The sequence below is a fragment of the Pelophylax lessonae genome (assembly GCF_965119305.1).
Source record: "Pelophylax lessonae genome assembly, chromosome: 8".
In the NCBI taxonomy this organism is placed as follows: Eukaryota; Metazoa; Chordata; class Amphibia; order Anura; family Ranidae; genus Pelophylax; species Pelophylax lessonae.
In genome coordinates this window covers 157,398,612-157,415,544 of record NC_138775.1, presented here as the reverse complement: position 1 = coordinate 157,415,544, position 16,933 = coordinate 157,398,612, and the positions used below count along the sequence as shown (strand labels likewise).

The 16,933-nt window shown below is 42.4% G+C and overlaps 1 protein-coding gene across 4 annotated transcripts in view; it reads left to right on the top strand.

Moving 5' to 3' along the window:
• Positions 1-16,933, top strand: part of LOC309561721 (potassium channel subfamily T member 2) — a 1,381,641-nt gene that overhangs the window by 398,337 nt on the left and 966,371 nt on the right. For all 4 annotated transcript variants that reach the window (XM_082265711.1, XM_082265712.1, XM_082265710.1 and 1 more), the window contains one exon: positions 9,519-9,593. In XM_082265711.1, the coding sequence (XP_082121837.1) occupies positions 9,519-9,593 (75 nt within the window). The remainder of the gene's footprint in view (positions 1-9,518; positions 9,594-16,933) is intronic.

The following is a 16,933-nucleotide window of genomic DNA, read 5'->3' as shown; positions in this document are numbered from 1 at the left end:
ATTGATAAATAGGGCAGTACTTTGTGCTATTACAGTAAAATATGTTGGAGGCACCTTGCTGTATGTATTTTCGATTTAGGTGACTATTATATCAGGTTCACACTAATGCGTTTTCTGTGACTCACATTTGCGCAGGCACAGCAGCCGATTCATTTAAATGGGCTACTGTACCTGCAGGAAACACAGGAAAAAGGTCCCTGCACCTTTATGAAAACGCAGCCGCAGCAAAATCGCATGGTGCAAAAGTACCATGCAATTTCCCGCACCAAAAAATGTGCTGCATTTTCAAATGCGCGGGAGTGCCAAAAGGAATAAATGGCAGCCTTGCGCATCTGTAAAAGAGCAGGGAATTTTTCCTGCAGGTGGTTGTGGGAATAGGTGCCATTTACACGCTGCCCCGCACATGCAACCACCTGTAACAGTGTGAACCTAGCCATGGGCTCATTTACACTTGCGGTTGGCGGGCAATAAAACATGTTGCTGAGCCTCATTTTACAGCTCCCTATCACTCCCACCGTTTAAGCTGCAGAGGCAGCAGCTAGAGGTTTACAGATGCCACTGCTGCAAGGTGGGGGGGGGGGCAGTTTAGGGGTCAGTGTAGGGGGGTCAGTGTAGGTGTCAGTGAAGGTGTCAATGTAGGGGGGTCAGTGTAAGGGTTCAGTGAAGGGAAGTGTCAGTGTAGGGGGGTCAGTGTAGGGGTCAGTGTAGGGGGAGCAGTGTAGGGGGGGTCAGTCTTTCCCTCTTTCTTTCCACCTCACCTACTTGCTCTCTCTCTCTCCTTCCCTCTTTCTTTCCACCCCTCTCTATCTCACTCCCTGGCTCTCCTTCCCTCTTTATTTCACTCCTCCTTCTCTCTCTCTCTCACTGAATGAATTACAAGGCTGTAGAGAACAGTGCGCCATTGCAAACTTATATTCAGAGGTTTTAATTACATTATTTTAATATAGGGAGTCGTGAACTAAAGTGGGCCAGTCTAAGGCATGAAACTCCAGGGCTGAAAATGAGTCCCACTCCGGCCCTGTCTGCAGCTCCTACAAGGGGTATGCTACATATACTATATATAAACTATTGTGTGCAGTGCAATTGCATTTTTTATAGCTTTTCAACAAACAAAAGCAATAATGCTATGTATATACAGTAATGCAGAGAAGCTTAGATTTGAAGTGGTTGTAAAAAGCATAAAGTGCTAGTGTGCATCGAACGAAGCCCTCCAGCGATGCAATGTAATCGCTGGAGGCAGCGTCCACCTTCACCGGTCTTCCTTCCTTCCTTCCTTCACGGGTGGCCATTCCTTCAGAGTGCATGCGCTGATGACATCATCGGCTGCATGTAATGTAAATATCTCCTAAACGGTGTATGTATAGGAGATATTTACAGTACCTATAGGTAAGTATTTTTATAGCTTACCTATAGGTACAAATTATGCCCAGGAGTTTACTTCCTCTTTAATTTTCCTGGTGCCAGATCAGTTCAAATTCGAATGGTTGCTATGGGTTACTGCACATAAAATATTCCTATTATTCCAGTATTGCCTTACTGATTGAATGTAGGATTAATAATTAAAGCCAACACAATGTGGTCTATTTATTTAAATAATTGCTTTGTAAATGTTTCAACATTAGGATATGTAAAATGAATAATACCTGTAATGTTTTTAAAATGTGTGTAATAGTCCTTTGTTGCCTATCACCAGGTGAATATAACATACCCTAGATTTGTACAATGTATATGTAAAGCGCTGCGTAAATTGACAGCGCTATATTAGTACCTGAAATAAATAAAAAATAATAAGAGGAAAATATTCATAAGAACATTCGACCCTTAGAGTTAACACTCACCAAAAGAGAATATAGCCCAAAATTATAGGCTAAGAACATTTGACAAGCAGGGGAAATAATTTGACGATAACCCCAGCACTGGTTACAGTCTAGGAAAAACCCTGTGGGGTCAAACAAATTAGTTTTCAGCTGAGTGAACCTCCAGCTGCAGTGTGATGTGAAACATTTGCAATGGTATTATTACCACTCCTAAATATGTCAACTTTTTCCTGGTTGTGAGGGTACTCACCCCCTCTAGTATCCAAACAACCAGTGAACTATCCCTACCCGGCCAATTTGGCTGTCAGCCAAGGATTCTCAACAGGTGAATGTAAAGAAATAGCTGGGATACTGTAAAAAAAAATGGTATGGGGTCCCTCAAATTACCATACCAAGCCCTCTAGGTCTAGTGTACATTTTTGATAACTGTATTCCTTTTTTAATTAATTTTCTAAAAGAATAAGAAGAAAATACACAAATATTGCCATATATAAAAGTCAGGTATTTTATAATGCAACACAAAATGTGCAATTGATAATGTAGACCAATTAGGTGGGGGATGCAACTGGATGAAGAGCATAAAAAACTGAGAGTTTAATAGAGTAATCTACAGTAATCACATTATGGGGGAAGGTGCTTAGTGTTTGTGTAACTTAAATAAGGGATTGACATAAGTAGGCAATATTTTCGGTATAGTACCATTATAGAAACAAAAAACAAGTAAGGGGGAGAAATTGGGAGAGGGAGGAGGAAAGAAGATGCAGAGAAGAGAAGAGAAGAGATGTAAGCAAACAGTGTCCCCTAACCACCATCTGGGACACGAACCTTCCACAACCATCGTCTATACACAAAATCAGTGCTAGAAGTAATTAGGGGGGATTCTCCATATTGTGCCACAGTTCCAAGATCCTATTATATTTGTCAACAGTGTTATTAACAGTAGCTGTAAGATATTCTATTCTTTCATCATTCCGATTCCCTAGTATAGATATGGAGGCGGACTTCATAATAAAAAGCTGTCGGGCTCTGGCAAATTCCATATTAGACCCCCCCAAGTATGGTATGGATTTTAAGGGGGATCCCCACACAAAAAAACAAGAAAAAAGGTTGTAGTCCCAACATCAATGCGGATCAGACTCTGATGCGAGCATGCAGCCTGGCTGGCCAGGAAGGAGGAAGGTGATCATGCTGCTGACTCTTTAAAACATGTTAGGCCATATGCCCTTAACAAAGGGGGGTAACCATGTTGATGAGGACCAGAGTCCTTTCTCCACCACCCTGGCCCGGTGGTTGTGGGGATCTTTGGGGGGGGGGCTTATTGGAATGTGGAAGTCACCTTTAAAGGAGGAAGTCCCCTTTTTAAGGAGGCCCCCAAATACTGCCCCCATGTGAATATGTAGAGGTTACATAGTACCCCCCCTACTTATTTACAAAAAAAAAAAGAAAATAGTAAATACACTCAAAAAAAAGTCCTTCAGTGTAAATCAAACGTCAATCACATTGTCCCATGTCAATCAGGATGCCTAAAGTGAAAGAGAAAAAAAAAACTGCCGACCAGCTAACACGTCCAGACCCGTTGGTTGGCTCCCTCATAATGTCACCTCCAGGTTACCACCCCAGCAATATAAGCAAAGGGGTGGGGGGTCTCTGGGTCCTGTTACTGACCATATATAGACATGACCATATTTGGTCAATGATGCCGTTGACCAAATAACGTAGGCTGATGATGCTAAACTGCTGCCAAAAATGCTGCTGCCTGTCTTCCTCTGGCTTAAATATTTCCCAGGTTACTAGCCCAAAACAATAATTCACAAAGTGAAGTTAGCACATCTGATGTGCATGCTTGATTTGGGTCAGTGATTTACATAGTATTAACCTCCTTAGCGGTATTCCCGAGTGTGGCTCGGGGTGAAATTTTAGTGCCATTAGTGGTAACCCCGGTCCCTGAGCCACACTCAGGGTACCGCCAGGGAGCATCGTTGGATCCTTGTAGAGGGTAATTACCTTGTCCCTGGGATCCCGCGATGTGTCCCTGCAGCATACGGCGGCCGGATCTTCCGCCCAATGCTGTGAGAACCGGCTTCTGTCTCCTGCGACGTGACGCTCGCAGGGGGGTGGAACCGGCGGGAAATTTGAAAAGTAAAACACACTGATATATTGTAATCCTATTGGATTACATTACAAAATAAAGTGCCCTTTCCTGCAGTTTTACTGTACTTTTTATATATACATATATATATATATATATATGTATGCACGTGTATCTATATATATATATATATATATGTATATGTATGTATATATATATATTTATATACACACACACACACACACACACACACACACACACACACACACACACACACACATATATGTATATATAGATAGATCTACACACACACACACACTCTCTCTCTCTCTATCTCTCTATCTCTCTCTCTATCTCTCTCTCTATCTCTCTCTCTCTCTCTCTCTCTCTCTCTCTCTCTCTCTCTCTCTCTCTCTCTCTATATATATATATATATATATATATATATATATACACTTTAACTTATTTATTATATTATAATTTATGATTTTGTGTTTCAAACTTTATCATACCCGAGATGTTATAAAGAAGAACGCACAGTAAAAAAAAAAATCATATGTAACTAATTGGTTTGGGCTGCTCGTCCTTAAGAATTACTAGCAAAATAATTGTACCGCATTCAGCACCTAAAATCGGAAACAATCATACCGCCAGGGAGGTTAAGGACAATTAACAAGTTGTACACCCAGCCAACTGGCATGTTCAAAGAAGTAACACAAAAGCTGCCACTGCTGAGCTCTTTTTGAACATGCTACTTGCCTGACTGTCTCTGGCCTCAATGCTTTTTTTGTCTCTGACCCAAAACAAGCATGCAGAAAGTGAAGTCTGGGAAATGGCAGAACTCCTGATCTGCATGCTCCAGATCATTGAATATAGCACCAAAGCCTCTGGATCTACTCAACAACCAGGGAATTTAGAAAATGAAAGTTCAGCCTCTGTAATTTCTCAGTACAGATTTCCTTTAATGAGTTTTTAATCCTATTATTGAACAAAGCTTAACATTTCATCCAGTATGCCTCCATTCCAATCTTTTTCTGGTTGCTAATTTACTTGAAATGATGAATTGGAAATATAATGAAAATAATCAGATCTGGTTTTTACTGAATACAGTTCAGAAGCCAGTGAAAGAAAAATGTCTGTGTGTGCTTTAAAACAGGGAAAGACGAAAAGAAAAAAAAAATGACGACTAGCAGTTACATGGAAAAAGAGACATATCAAAGATATGTATTGTGCTGCACATTTCATCCAGTTTTCAGAAAGTTAGGATTATGGACCTGGCTTTGTGCACTGGTACAGTCATGTTGCAACAGGAAGGGACCATCTCTAAACTGTTCTCACAAAGTTTGGAGCTTGAAATAGTCCAAAACGTCTTGATATGCTGACACCTTAAGATTTCCCTTCACTGCCCAACCCCTGAAAAACAGCCCCAAACCATAATTCCCCCTCTACCAAATTATTTGGACCAGTGCACAAAGTTAAGTCCATAAAGACATGGATGAGCGAGATTGGGGTGGAGGAACTTGATTGGCCTGCAAAGAGTCCTGACCTCAACCCGATAGAACACCTTTGGGATGAATTTGAGCGGAGATTGCAAGCCAGGCTTTCCCGGTCAACATCAGTGCCTGACCTCACAATTGCGCTTCAGGAAGAATGGTCATACAATAACCTTACGGACAGCCTTCCCAGAAGAGTTGAAGCTGTTATAGCTGTAAAGGGTGGGCCAACTCAATATTGAACCCTACGGACTAAGGCTAGGATTCCATAAAAGTTAATGTGCGTGTAAAGGCAGGTGTCCCAATACTTTTGACAATATAGTGTATATTCCAAAGCAGGTTGTACCCACTGACCTGCATTGTAAATATTATTCCCACTGACCACATGGTTTGTCCCCAATGACTGACAGCTGGTAGTGTCAATGATATGATCATTACCCACAAATTGTCACTATTGTCTATTTGATTGCCTTTCAGGGGGTCAGGAAGCATTTTTTCTTCTAGCACTGGAGTAATATGGATCATGCTTTATTGTTTTTGTTTTTTGTTTTTTTGCCTTTATCTGGATCAACTGTTTTTTTTCCCCCCTTTTTTTTTCTATTAGTTGAACTAGATAGACTTGTGCCATTTTTCAAATTTTCAAACTGACTAACTATGTAAATCAGTAACCATGCAACTTTTTGTTGCCCACATATTGTCTTAATTGCTCATTTGTTTCTAGCTATTGTCACAATTGTCTGTTGACTGCCCATGTATTGCACCGATTTTCTAATTGTTGGCTGTAGATTGTTATGCTCATCAGCTGCCCTTATATTGTAACAATTTTATTTTGTTTCTTGTGTATTTTGATTGCCTGATTGTTGCCCATTTATTACAACTGTTCATGTATTGCCTGAAGATTGCAATTGCCTGTTTATTGACTGTGATTTACGACTCACTGTTTGTTGTCCATGTATTATGGTTGGTCATTTGTTGCCTTGCATTGTAGCAGCTGGCTGTTTGCTGCCATGCATCGTATACAATTGTCCATTTTAGCCCATGTATTGTCAGGATTTCCAGTTCTTCTTAAGTATTGTGACAGCTGTGTAGAGGACCAGCCACATATAAAGTGTTACCCCTATGTTTTGATACCATTTTTTTTAATTAGCATTATTATATATGAGATGTTCACCTAAAGTGTTATTAAACCCAAAACAGTAAAATCAGTCTGTATATGCAGTAAAGCATGCTTGTTAGGCCCCTTTTATGCGATCGGATGGATCAGGTCCGCCTGTCCATTTTTCAGGCGGACCTGATCTGGCCATCCATTCTCCTCTATTGAGAGGCAGATGCCAGCGCAGATGTGTCTGCTGACACCCGTCTGTCATCCGATCTGACAAGATGCGCTTTTAAAACAGACAGATGGCGATACATTCGCCATCTGTACAGCAGGTGGGATCAGATGAAAATGGACATGCTATCCACTTTCATCCAGTCTCCCCATAGAAGAAAGCAGGACTCTCACAGGTCTGTCTCTGCACAGTGAGCAGAGACGTACCTGTCATCTACCTGCTCAGCGGGGATGAATGGAGCGATCCCCACTTAGCTAGCGCCTCGTGTGAAAGGGGCCTTATACTCACTGTGGATTAAAGGGGTTAATCCTGTGCATTGCGTAAAAAGGCTGTTTTATCTTGTCTTCTCTGATACTCTCTTTCTTCCACTGTCCCCACTCCATCTCCTGATAGTACAGAGCCTTGGGAGCACGCCATACATTTCAGTTTGGTGTGTATTGCTAGAGAGGTTTTTTTTTTCCTTTGGAGGGTGCATGTAATCAGCACAGGGCTAATCAGCACTGTCAAGACAGATGGTCAGGGGTCCTACAGCCTCATAGGACAGTCAGAAGAGAGTGAAAACTCATCCTACAAGCTTTAACCACTGCTTGGCAGGAAACTGATAGAAGTCACAAGACTGCTATATACTACAGTTTAAATTTATTGAAATTATTACATTTTCATGTTCTGTGTAGGGATAATCAAACTTTTGAAAAGTTCGGTTAGACCAGAACACCCGAACTTCCCGAAAGTTCGGTCCGGATTTCAGAACCCCATTGAAATCAAAGGGACCCGAACTTAGGTAATCAAAAAACACCATTTTGAAGCCCTAAAACCAAATAAATGCCCCTAAAAATTGCCTAGGGTTCTGGGTCATGCCCCAGGGACTATTAATCACACAAAAAAAAGTTCTTAAAAATTGTCATTATTGATAGAGCCAATTATTGAAAAAATTATTGAAAAAAAAAAATTAGATTTCTTTGGATTTAGTAAACAGGCAAAAAATTTGGGGGAGCATACCCATGTATTTCCAAAGCTGCTGCAGCTATGAACCAAAAGACATGTATATTAAAAAAGAATAGCGCGCAAATGCCTGCCTCCAAAGACCCCCAAAAAATGCCCAAAAAAAACGCCTGCTACAAAAACGCCCAGGTGTGTTGTTGCAGGCGTTTTTTTTTGGTCATTTTTTGGGGGTCTTTGGAGGCAGGCATAACATCTGAACTTGTGTATAGGGGTATATATACACACACTTATATGTATTTATACACATACACACATATAGGTGTGAAAGCAGCGAAGCCATATGGCTGTTAATTATTTCATTAGCGCAAGCATAGTGTTCTGCTACTTTCACACCTATATATGTGTATGTGTATATATACATACATGTGTGTGTGTATATATACCCCTACACAGAAGTTCTGATGTTATGCCTGCCTCCAAAGACCCCCAAAAAATGCCCAAAAAAACGCCTGCTACAAAAACGCCCAGGTGTGTTGTTGCAGGCGTTTTTTTGGGACATTTTTTGGGGGTCTTTGGAGGCAGGCATAACATCTGAACTTGTGTATAGGGGTATATATATACACACACATTTATATGTATTTATACACATACACACATATAGGTGTGAAAGGAGCGAAGCCATATGGGTGTTAATTATTTCATTAGCGCAAGCATAGTGTTCTGCTACTTTCACACCTATATGTGTGTATGTGTACATATACATACATGTGTGTGTGTATATATACCCCTACACAGAAGTTCTGATGTTATGCCTGCCTCCAAACATGTCCACAAAAAAGCCCTATAAACGCCTGCAACAAAAAGACGGGTGTGACAGGGGCGAAGTCACTATCCTGTTCTATAGCAGATCTAAGAGAAACGATCTTTTCTCTATAGCGGTCACCCTGACATGGAAGGGTTTGGTCACCCTGCCATAGCAGTCAGAGTCAGTTAACCCTACACTACACTACAGTCCCCTGATACTTAACACTTTCCCTACAGAAACTATATTTTTGAATCTAACTATAGTGGAAAATAGTACCCTAACTACACTAGATATCCCTTTCCACACACTAATAATTGCTAAATGACACTTTGAAGCAGGAGTAACAGAACTGCTTCCACTCTCTTCCACAGCCCCTGTATTACAATGCTAGAGATTTGGTGGGGCTATCTTATATACTGGGGGGCGTATTCACTAATGATGGCCTCTGGACCCCCTAGTCACTCCAATCACATTCCTAGCATTCTCCTGCCCCCTCAATTGGCTTTTACTGATGGTTCTGGACCAATCAAGGGCTTTTAAAGCCCAGTTCCTGTCCCATTGCATTTTAGTCGGTTCTGGTTGCCGAATTCTGAACTTTTTCCGCAAAAAGTTCAGAATTCGGCCGAATTTCGAACAGTCAATGTTCGGGTCGAACCGATGGTCGACCCGAACCGTTCGATCATCCCTAGTTCTGTGTACTGTGGGAGACCAGATATAGTGAATGTTGGGTCCTAGGTTTAGCAACACTTTAGGTTGGTTAGTTTTTAGGTTGTAATGAAAAAAGGTAGTAAAAAGCGCACAGTACCAAAATTCTATGTTTGAATCCTTTCACTACTAAAAAATATAGTGCTGAAATCATCACATTAAAATAAATGATTTAATGAAATGTCATTTTTACATAATAGTTTTTTTTTTTTTTTAAACCAACATAGGCAAAGCTCTACTCATTAAAATACATAGGTACTGTATGTAGTACTTGTGGAATCCTTATACTTTTTACATGTTCATGATATTTTATTGATATTTTCTTTTTTTCCAAAGGGAAACATATGGGAACAAATTTTGCGAATACCTTTCATATTAGAAATTATTAACACCGTGCCCTTCATCATTACGGTAAGTAGACGTAAGACTGAATTCTGTAGGAGTATAATATATCTGTGGGAGCTTCTGGTATATTCTTCTTGCTTAACTTATATTATACACAATGGAATAGCATGTACTTGGCAATGCCAGAATAAACTGTATAAATTGCTAAACGAAGAGACATTGCAGTGTTTAAAATACAGCCAGACTTCAGGCTCTTCCCTCCCATGGGGCCCCACTATCAGCATTTAATGCTTTTTTTATTTTTAACACTTACATTTTCTGAGACCATAATCCAGTCACGTAGTGATGCCAGGTTCTCTTTCTCTTATCCAGGGTCAGTGATCCTGAAGGATACAGAAACGAGAGCTGACATAATGACATAAGTGCTGCTCCTGGCACCCATGAATGAAAGATGCTGTGGTTTAGACACGTGCATAACGGAAAGAATTATTTTGTTTTAGATAGATTTGTTTTTTTACTAATTTTGTTTTGTTGATTATTTTTGGAATTAGTTTTTTAAAATTTTGTTTATTTTATTCATTTTCTAACAAATTCCAGATTTTGGGAACAATTTGGATCGGTCGCAAAATGATCGACAGATTTGAATTCTGCATGAAGAATAGCTGGTTGTTAAGGAGCAGGTTGGGAAGCTGGCCGCCGCGTCCTTAAGAACCGATGACAAATCAGCTGTCAGCAGGCTTCCCCACTGAGAGCTGAAATGTAAACAAAAGAATGCCAGCAATGGCAAATTCAGAAAAAACAGCACCGCCCCCCTCCCCCCCATCTATACCAGGCACTATGGATTTTAGGGGAATCCCACGCCAACCCCCCCCCCCCCAAAATCCATACCAGACCTTATCGAAGCATGCTGCCCGGCAGACCAGGAAAGGGGGAGGGGTTGATTGAGCGAGTGCCCCCTTCTGAAGCATACCAGGTCACATGCCCTTGCTTTGGGGCAAGGGGGGCTCTTCCCCCACCTCAAAGCACCTTGTTCCTATGTTTCTCATATTGATCACTGGAAGTTCAACAGGGCACCTCATGGCAAAGAACTCTCTGAGGATCTGAAAAAAATAATTGTTGCTCTACATAAAGATGGCCTAGGCTATAAGAAGATTGCCAAGACCCTGAAACTGAGCTGCAGCATGGTGGCCAAGACCATACAATGGTTTAACATGACAGGTTCCACTCAGAACAGGCCTCGACATGGTTGACCAAAGAAGTTGAGTGCACATGCTCAGCGTCATATCCAGAGGTTGCTTTTGAGAAATAGACGTATGAGTGCTGCCAGCATTGCTGCAGAGGTTGAAGGGTGGGGGGGTCAGACTGTCAGTTCTCAGACCGTACGCCGCACACTGCACCAAATTGGTTTGCGTGGCTGTCGTCCCAGAAGGAAGCCTCTTCTAAAGATGATGTACAAGAAAGCCCGCAAACAGTTTGCTGAAGTAAAGCAGACTAGGGACATGGATTACTGAAATCATGTCCTGTGGTCTGATGTGACCAAGATAAATTTATTTGGTTCAGATGGTGTCAAGCGGGTGTGGCGGCAACCAGGTGAGGAGTTCAAAGACAAGTATGTCTTGCCCACAGTCAAGCATGATGCTGGGATTATCATGGTCTGGGGCTGCATGAGTGCTGCCATCACTGAGGAGCTACAGTTCATTGAGGGAACCATGAATGCCAACATGTACTGTGACATACTGAAGCAGAGCATGATCCCCTCCCTTCAGAGACGGTGCCGCAGCAGAGTATTCCAATATGATAACGACCCCAAACACACCTCCAAAATGACCACTGCCTTGCTAAATAAGCTGAAGGTAAAGGTGATGGACTGGCCAAGCATGTCTCCAGACCTAAACCCTAATGAGCATCTGTGGGGCATCCTCAAATGCAAGGTGGAGGAGTGCAAGGTTTCTAACATCCACCAGCTTCATGATTTCGTCATGGAGGAGTGGAAGAGGGGTCCAGTGGCAACCTGTGAAGCTCTGTCCAAGAGGGTTAGGGCAGTGCTGGAAAATAATGGTGGCCACACAAAAAATTGATACTTTGGCCCCAATTTGGACATTTCCACTTAGGGGTGTACTCACTTTTGTTGCCTGCGGTTTAGATATTAATGGCTGTGTGTTGAGTGATTTTGAGGGGACAGCAAATTTACACTGTTATACAAGCTGTACACTCACAACTTTACATTGTAGTGTATTTTCTTCAGTATTGTCACATGAAAAGACTTAATAAAATATTTACAAAAAAGGGAGGGGTGTACTCACTTTTGTGAGATACTATATATATATATATATATATATATATATATATATACTCTAATAGTTTAATTTATGGCATATGCAGAAGATTGATCAAGTGTTGCTTAACCACTTAAGCCCCGGAGGATTTGGCTGCTAAAGGACCAGGGGTTTTTTTGCGCTTTTTTACTGCGTGACTTTAACGGACAAATGCGCGGTCGTGCGACGCTGTACCTAAACGAATTTGACATCCTTTTTTTCCCACAAACAGAGCTTTCTTTTGGTGGTATTTGATCACCTGTGCGATTTTTTGATCACGCGCTATAAACAAAAAAAGAGCGTAAATTTTGCAAAAATAACAATATTTTTCACATTTTTTTATATGAAATTCCCCAAAAAAAAAAGTAAAAATCAAAATTTTTTAACATTTTTCGGCCAATTTTATTGTTTATTGTTTTATGCTACCTATGTTTGGTAAAAAAAATCGCAAAAAGCGTATTTTGATTGGTTTGCGCAAAAGTTATCGCGTTTACTAACAAAGGGAAAGATTTTTGTCATTTTTGGTGTTTTTTTTTTTAACGCGTAATGGCGGCGATCTGCGATTTTTTTTTCGGTACTGCGACATTGCGGCAGACAGATCGGACCCTTGACTGACATTTTTGACACTTTTGGGGTTACCAGTGACATTACTGCAGTAATCAGTGCTATACATATGCACTGTTACTGCAAAAATGACACTGGCAGGGAAGGGGTTAACTTTATTGGACAGGGAGGGGTTAAGTGTGTCCTAGGGGCGTGATTCTAACTGTGTAGGGACATTCCTATTGGTGTAAAAGCAAAGATCAACCGTTCTACATAGTAGAACGGACAGATCTTCACTTTTACACAGGGAGAACTGACAGGCAGCTTGTTTACACAAGCTGCTCTGTCTTTCTCCCTTCACAGGAGCGATCGCAGTGTGACTGGCGGACATCGAGTCCGCCGGTCACACGCACTGACTTGCCTGTGAACGAGCCGCGGCGGGCGCGCGCCCGCCCGCGATAGGCTCGCAAGTCAGTGACAGGCGAGTGACGTACCGATACGTCACTCTGCCTGGCCGGGGCTGACCGCCGCAGTATATAGTCGTGCGGCGGTCGGCAACCGGTTAAATCACCCATAATGTACACAGTATGTTATTTTAATATACAGCAGGTGCAGAAGATTGATCAAGTGTTACCGAAATCACCCAATATTGTGACTTTATGGTGCCAAATATTAGTTTGCTACATATAAAATCTTAATAGTTTGAGATAACTATTTATATACAGTAAATACCTTATATGACCATATGAATCCTTATCAAACAGAAGAACATCCATTCATTGATCTAGCAGATTATTATGCACAAGATTCCTGTGCTAATGACCATAAAACAAATGTATTTGATTATAGATAACAATGTGTGTGGGAGATTGATTGGTTGATTGAACGATTAAAAAAATGTTTTAAAAATATAGTTTTTAAATAAGCAATGATTTTAATGATGCTTAAAGTGAAACAATAAAAATGAAAAATTCCTTTAAACATAGTGCCTGAGAGGTTCCTTTAGTCTGTCTGTGAAGTGGCCCATCTGTATCATGTATAGAACCTGCTGAAGCAAAACGTACATACACTATATTTTAGAAGTATTGGGAACTGTAATGGCATCCCAGTCTTAGTCCGTAGGTTTCAATATTGAGTTGTCCCACCCTTTGCAGCTTTAACTCTTCTGGAAAGGCTGTCTGCAAGGTTAAGAGGTGTCTTTGTGAATGTTTGGCCATTCTTCCAGAAGTGCATTTGTGAGGCCAAGCACTTATGTTGGACAAGAAGGCCTGGCTCGCAGTTTCCACTCCAATTCATCCCAAAGGTGTTCTATCGGGTTGAGGTCAGGACTCCGTGCAGACACTGAAATTCCTCCACCCCAAATTCACCCATCCATGTCTTTATGGATCTTGCTATGTGCACTGCTCCAAATCATTTGGTGAAGGTGGGGTTATGGTGTGGGGTTGTTTTTCAGAGGTTGGGCTTGGCCCCTTAGTTCAGCATACCAGAGGCATCAGCATACCAAGATATTTTGGACAATTTCATGCTCCCAACTTTGTGGGAACAGTTTGGGAATGGCCCCTTCCTGTTCAATGACTGTGCAGCAGTGCACAAACAAGCTCCTTAACCGCTTGCCGACTGCTCACAGTATATTTACTGCGGCAGTCAGCCCCTCACAGGCAGAGTGACGTAGGTCTACGTCGCTCGCCTGTGAGGCTCTGGGGAGCGAGCGCGCGCCCGCGGAGGCGCGCTCCCGCGCGGTCACGGACCCCCCCGTGCGTGTGACCAGCGGACCCGATGTCCGCCGGTCACTCGGCGATCGGCGGGGGAGAGGGAGAATGTCAGGCAGCTTGTGTAAACAAGCCACCTGTCATTCTCCTCGCTGTAAAAACACTGATCACATGGATCTACTATGTAGATCCGTTAATCAGTGTCCTTACAGCTCAAGCCACAGCCAATCAGAGTAGAAAGCACTCCCCTAGGGACACACACAGCCCCTCCCTCCCAAATAAAGTTAACCCCTTCACTACCAGTGTATTTTTACAGTAACAGTGCATATATATAGCACTGATTACTGTAGAAATGTCACTGGTAACCCCAAAAGTGTCAAAAATGTCAGTCAAGGGTCCGATCTGTCCGCCCCAATGTCGCAGTACCGCAAAAAAAAAACCAGATCGCTGCCATTACACGTTAAAAAAAAAAACACCAAAAATGACAGCAATCTTTCCCTTTGTTAGTAAACGCAATGACTTTTGCGCAAACCAATCAAAATACGCTTTTTGCGATTTTTTTTTACCAAACATAGGTAGCATAAAACAAATTGGCCGAAAATTTTAAAAAATTTAGATTTTTACATTTTTTTTTGGGGAATTTCATATAAAAAAATGTGAAAAATATTGTTATTTTTGCAAAATGTACGCTCTTTTTTTGTTTATAGCGCAAAAAGTAAAAATCGCACGGGTGATCAAATACCAGCAAAAGAAAGCTCTGTTTGTGGGAAAAAAAGGACGCCAAATTCGTTTAGATACAGCGTCGCACGACTGCGCAATTGTCTGTTAAATTCATGCAGTGCCGAATCGCAAAATACCCCCTGGTCGTTTAGCAGGAAAATCCTCCGGGGCTTAAGTGGTTAAAGACCCCCCAAAAAAATGACATTTAAATTGCTTTCTTTATTTTGTAAACAATGGCTCGGAGGACCAGTCTGTATGATGAGGCCACATTTGAGTGCACTCGGGCCCAAGATTAGAGATTTTTTGGATACATTCTGGTGTCTCTTTGGCAGACTTTGTAAACAACAACGTTTTGCACCCAGGGCTAGTGCAAGGATTTTTGACACCCTAGGCGAAACCTAATTTTGCCGCCCGACTCCACCCCCTTTGCCCTGTTCATGTATACGGTGAAGGTGGTGGGGATGAGGATTTTTGTGACGCCTCTCTGCCTATTTCTTCAGACGCAGTCCGCAGGCCTGCACCTGCGTCTCTGGACCCGGCCTGAAGATAAATAGTGGCGGCACCGGCTCACTTCCTAATGCCAGCCATAATAGTAAGTAGTAGGGTAGTATATAGACAGTCTAGGGTAGTATTAGGACAGGCTAGGGTAGTTTATAGACAGGGTAGGGTAGTATATAGACAGGGTAGGGTAGTAAATACACAGGTCAGGGTAGTATGTGGACAGGCTAAGGTAGCATATGGACAAACTAGGGTAGTATATACACAGGGTAGGGTAGTATATAGACAGGCTAGGGTAGTATACGGACATGCTTGGATAGTATATAGACAAGCGAGGGTAGTATATAGACAGGCTAGGGTAGTATATACACAGGCTAGAGTAGTATATGGACAGGCTAGGGTAGTATACCGACAGGCTAGGGTAGTATATGGATAGGCGTGGGTAGTATATGCATAGGCCAGGATAGTAGATAGACAGGCCAGGATAATATACAGACAGGCCAGGGTAGTATACGGACAGGCTAGGGTAGTATATAGACAGGCCAGGGTAGTATACTGACAGGCCACGGTAGTATATGATAGGGTAGTATATGAATAGGCATGGGTAGTATACAGATAGGCTAGGGTAGTATATAAACAGGCCAGGGTATTATACGGACAGGCCAGGATAGTATATGGATAGGCATAGGTAGTATATGGATAGGGTAGTATATGCAGAGTTTCCTTATGCCTTCTTATGTGACCCTCCCTCTCCTCCCTAGTCCTCCTCCCTCCTCTTGTCTAAACTTGCCCTGTCACCACTCCAGATCACTCTGCTCGGTTTTAGGGTGACAGCGGAAGAATGGGGAATCTCAGTATTGGATTGAGGGGTGGATGCAGTTTGTCCACAGACAGCCTTCCCAGAGCAAGTCCTGCAGGAGTCAGCAACAGAAGTCATGCCAGATGTCCCCTCCCATCCTCCATGGAGTGTCTCTCTAGTCTCTACACACTTCTCCCTGACCCTCTCCCCGCCCCCTTCCATGACCTGCACTCATCTGCACCTAATCAGATGCTGCAGATCATATGAGAAATTTCCTTCCTGCTCTATCATATAGGAGGTGCAAGGGAGGAGACTCGTTCTCACACTGATATCCGGCTCGTCTGTCAGTGTCATTGAAGCATCGGTGCAGACTCAGTGGGGATGCCGCGGCTGTGCGGGACATCGCTGTGTTAGGCAGATGGTGACACTCACTGAGTCTGCACTTGGTGCGGATCACACCTCACTGTTTACAAGTGTCGGCGGTCCCCCTGACGGCGGCGTGCTCTAGGCTGGTGCCTACCAAGCCTATAGGTAGCACCGGCGCTGTTTGCACCACAGTAAGCAAGCCTTATGTGAAGAAGCCAAATTATGGCTTCATGACTGGAACATAATTGCCAGTTCATTGTTTATCAGTGTTATCCCCTCTCTGTAGGCTTATGTTACTCCCTTCCTCAACCTCAGAACCAACATCGGTATCAAGTAATGGCTGTGCATCCTCAAGAAGCAAGTGCCTCACGCTGTGTTCAAATAATTCGGCTTTGAGGCATGATGGTGGGGGCTATGGCAGAAGTACCTGTGGACAAAGAGGAACAAAAAGGCCAC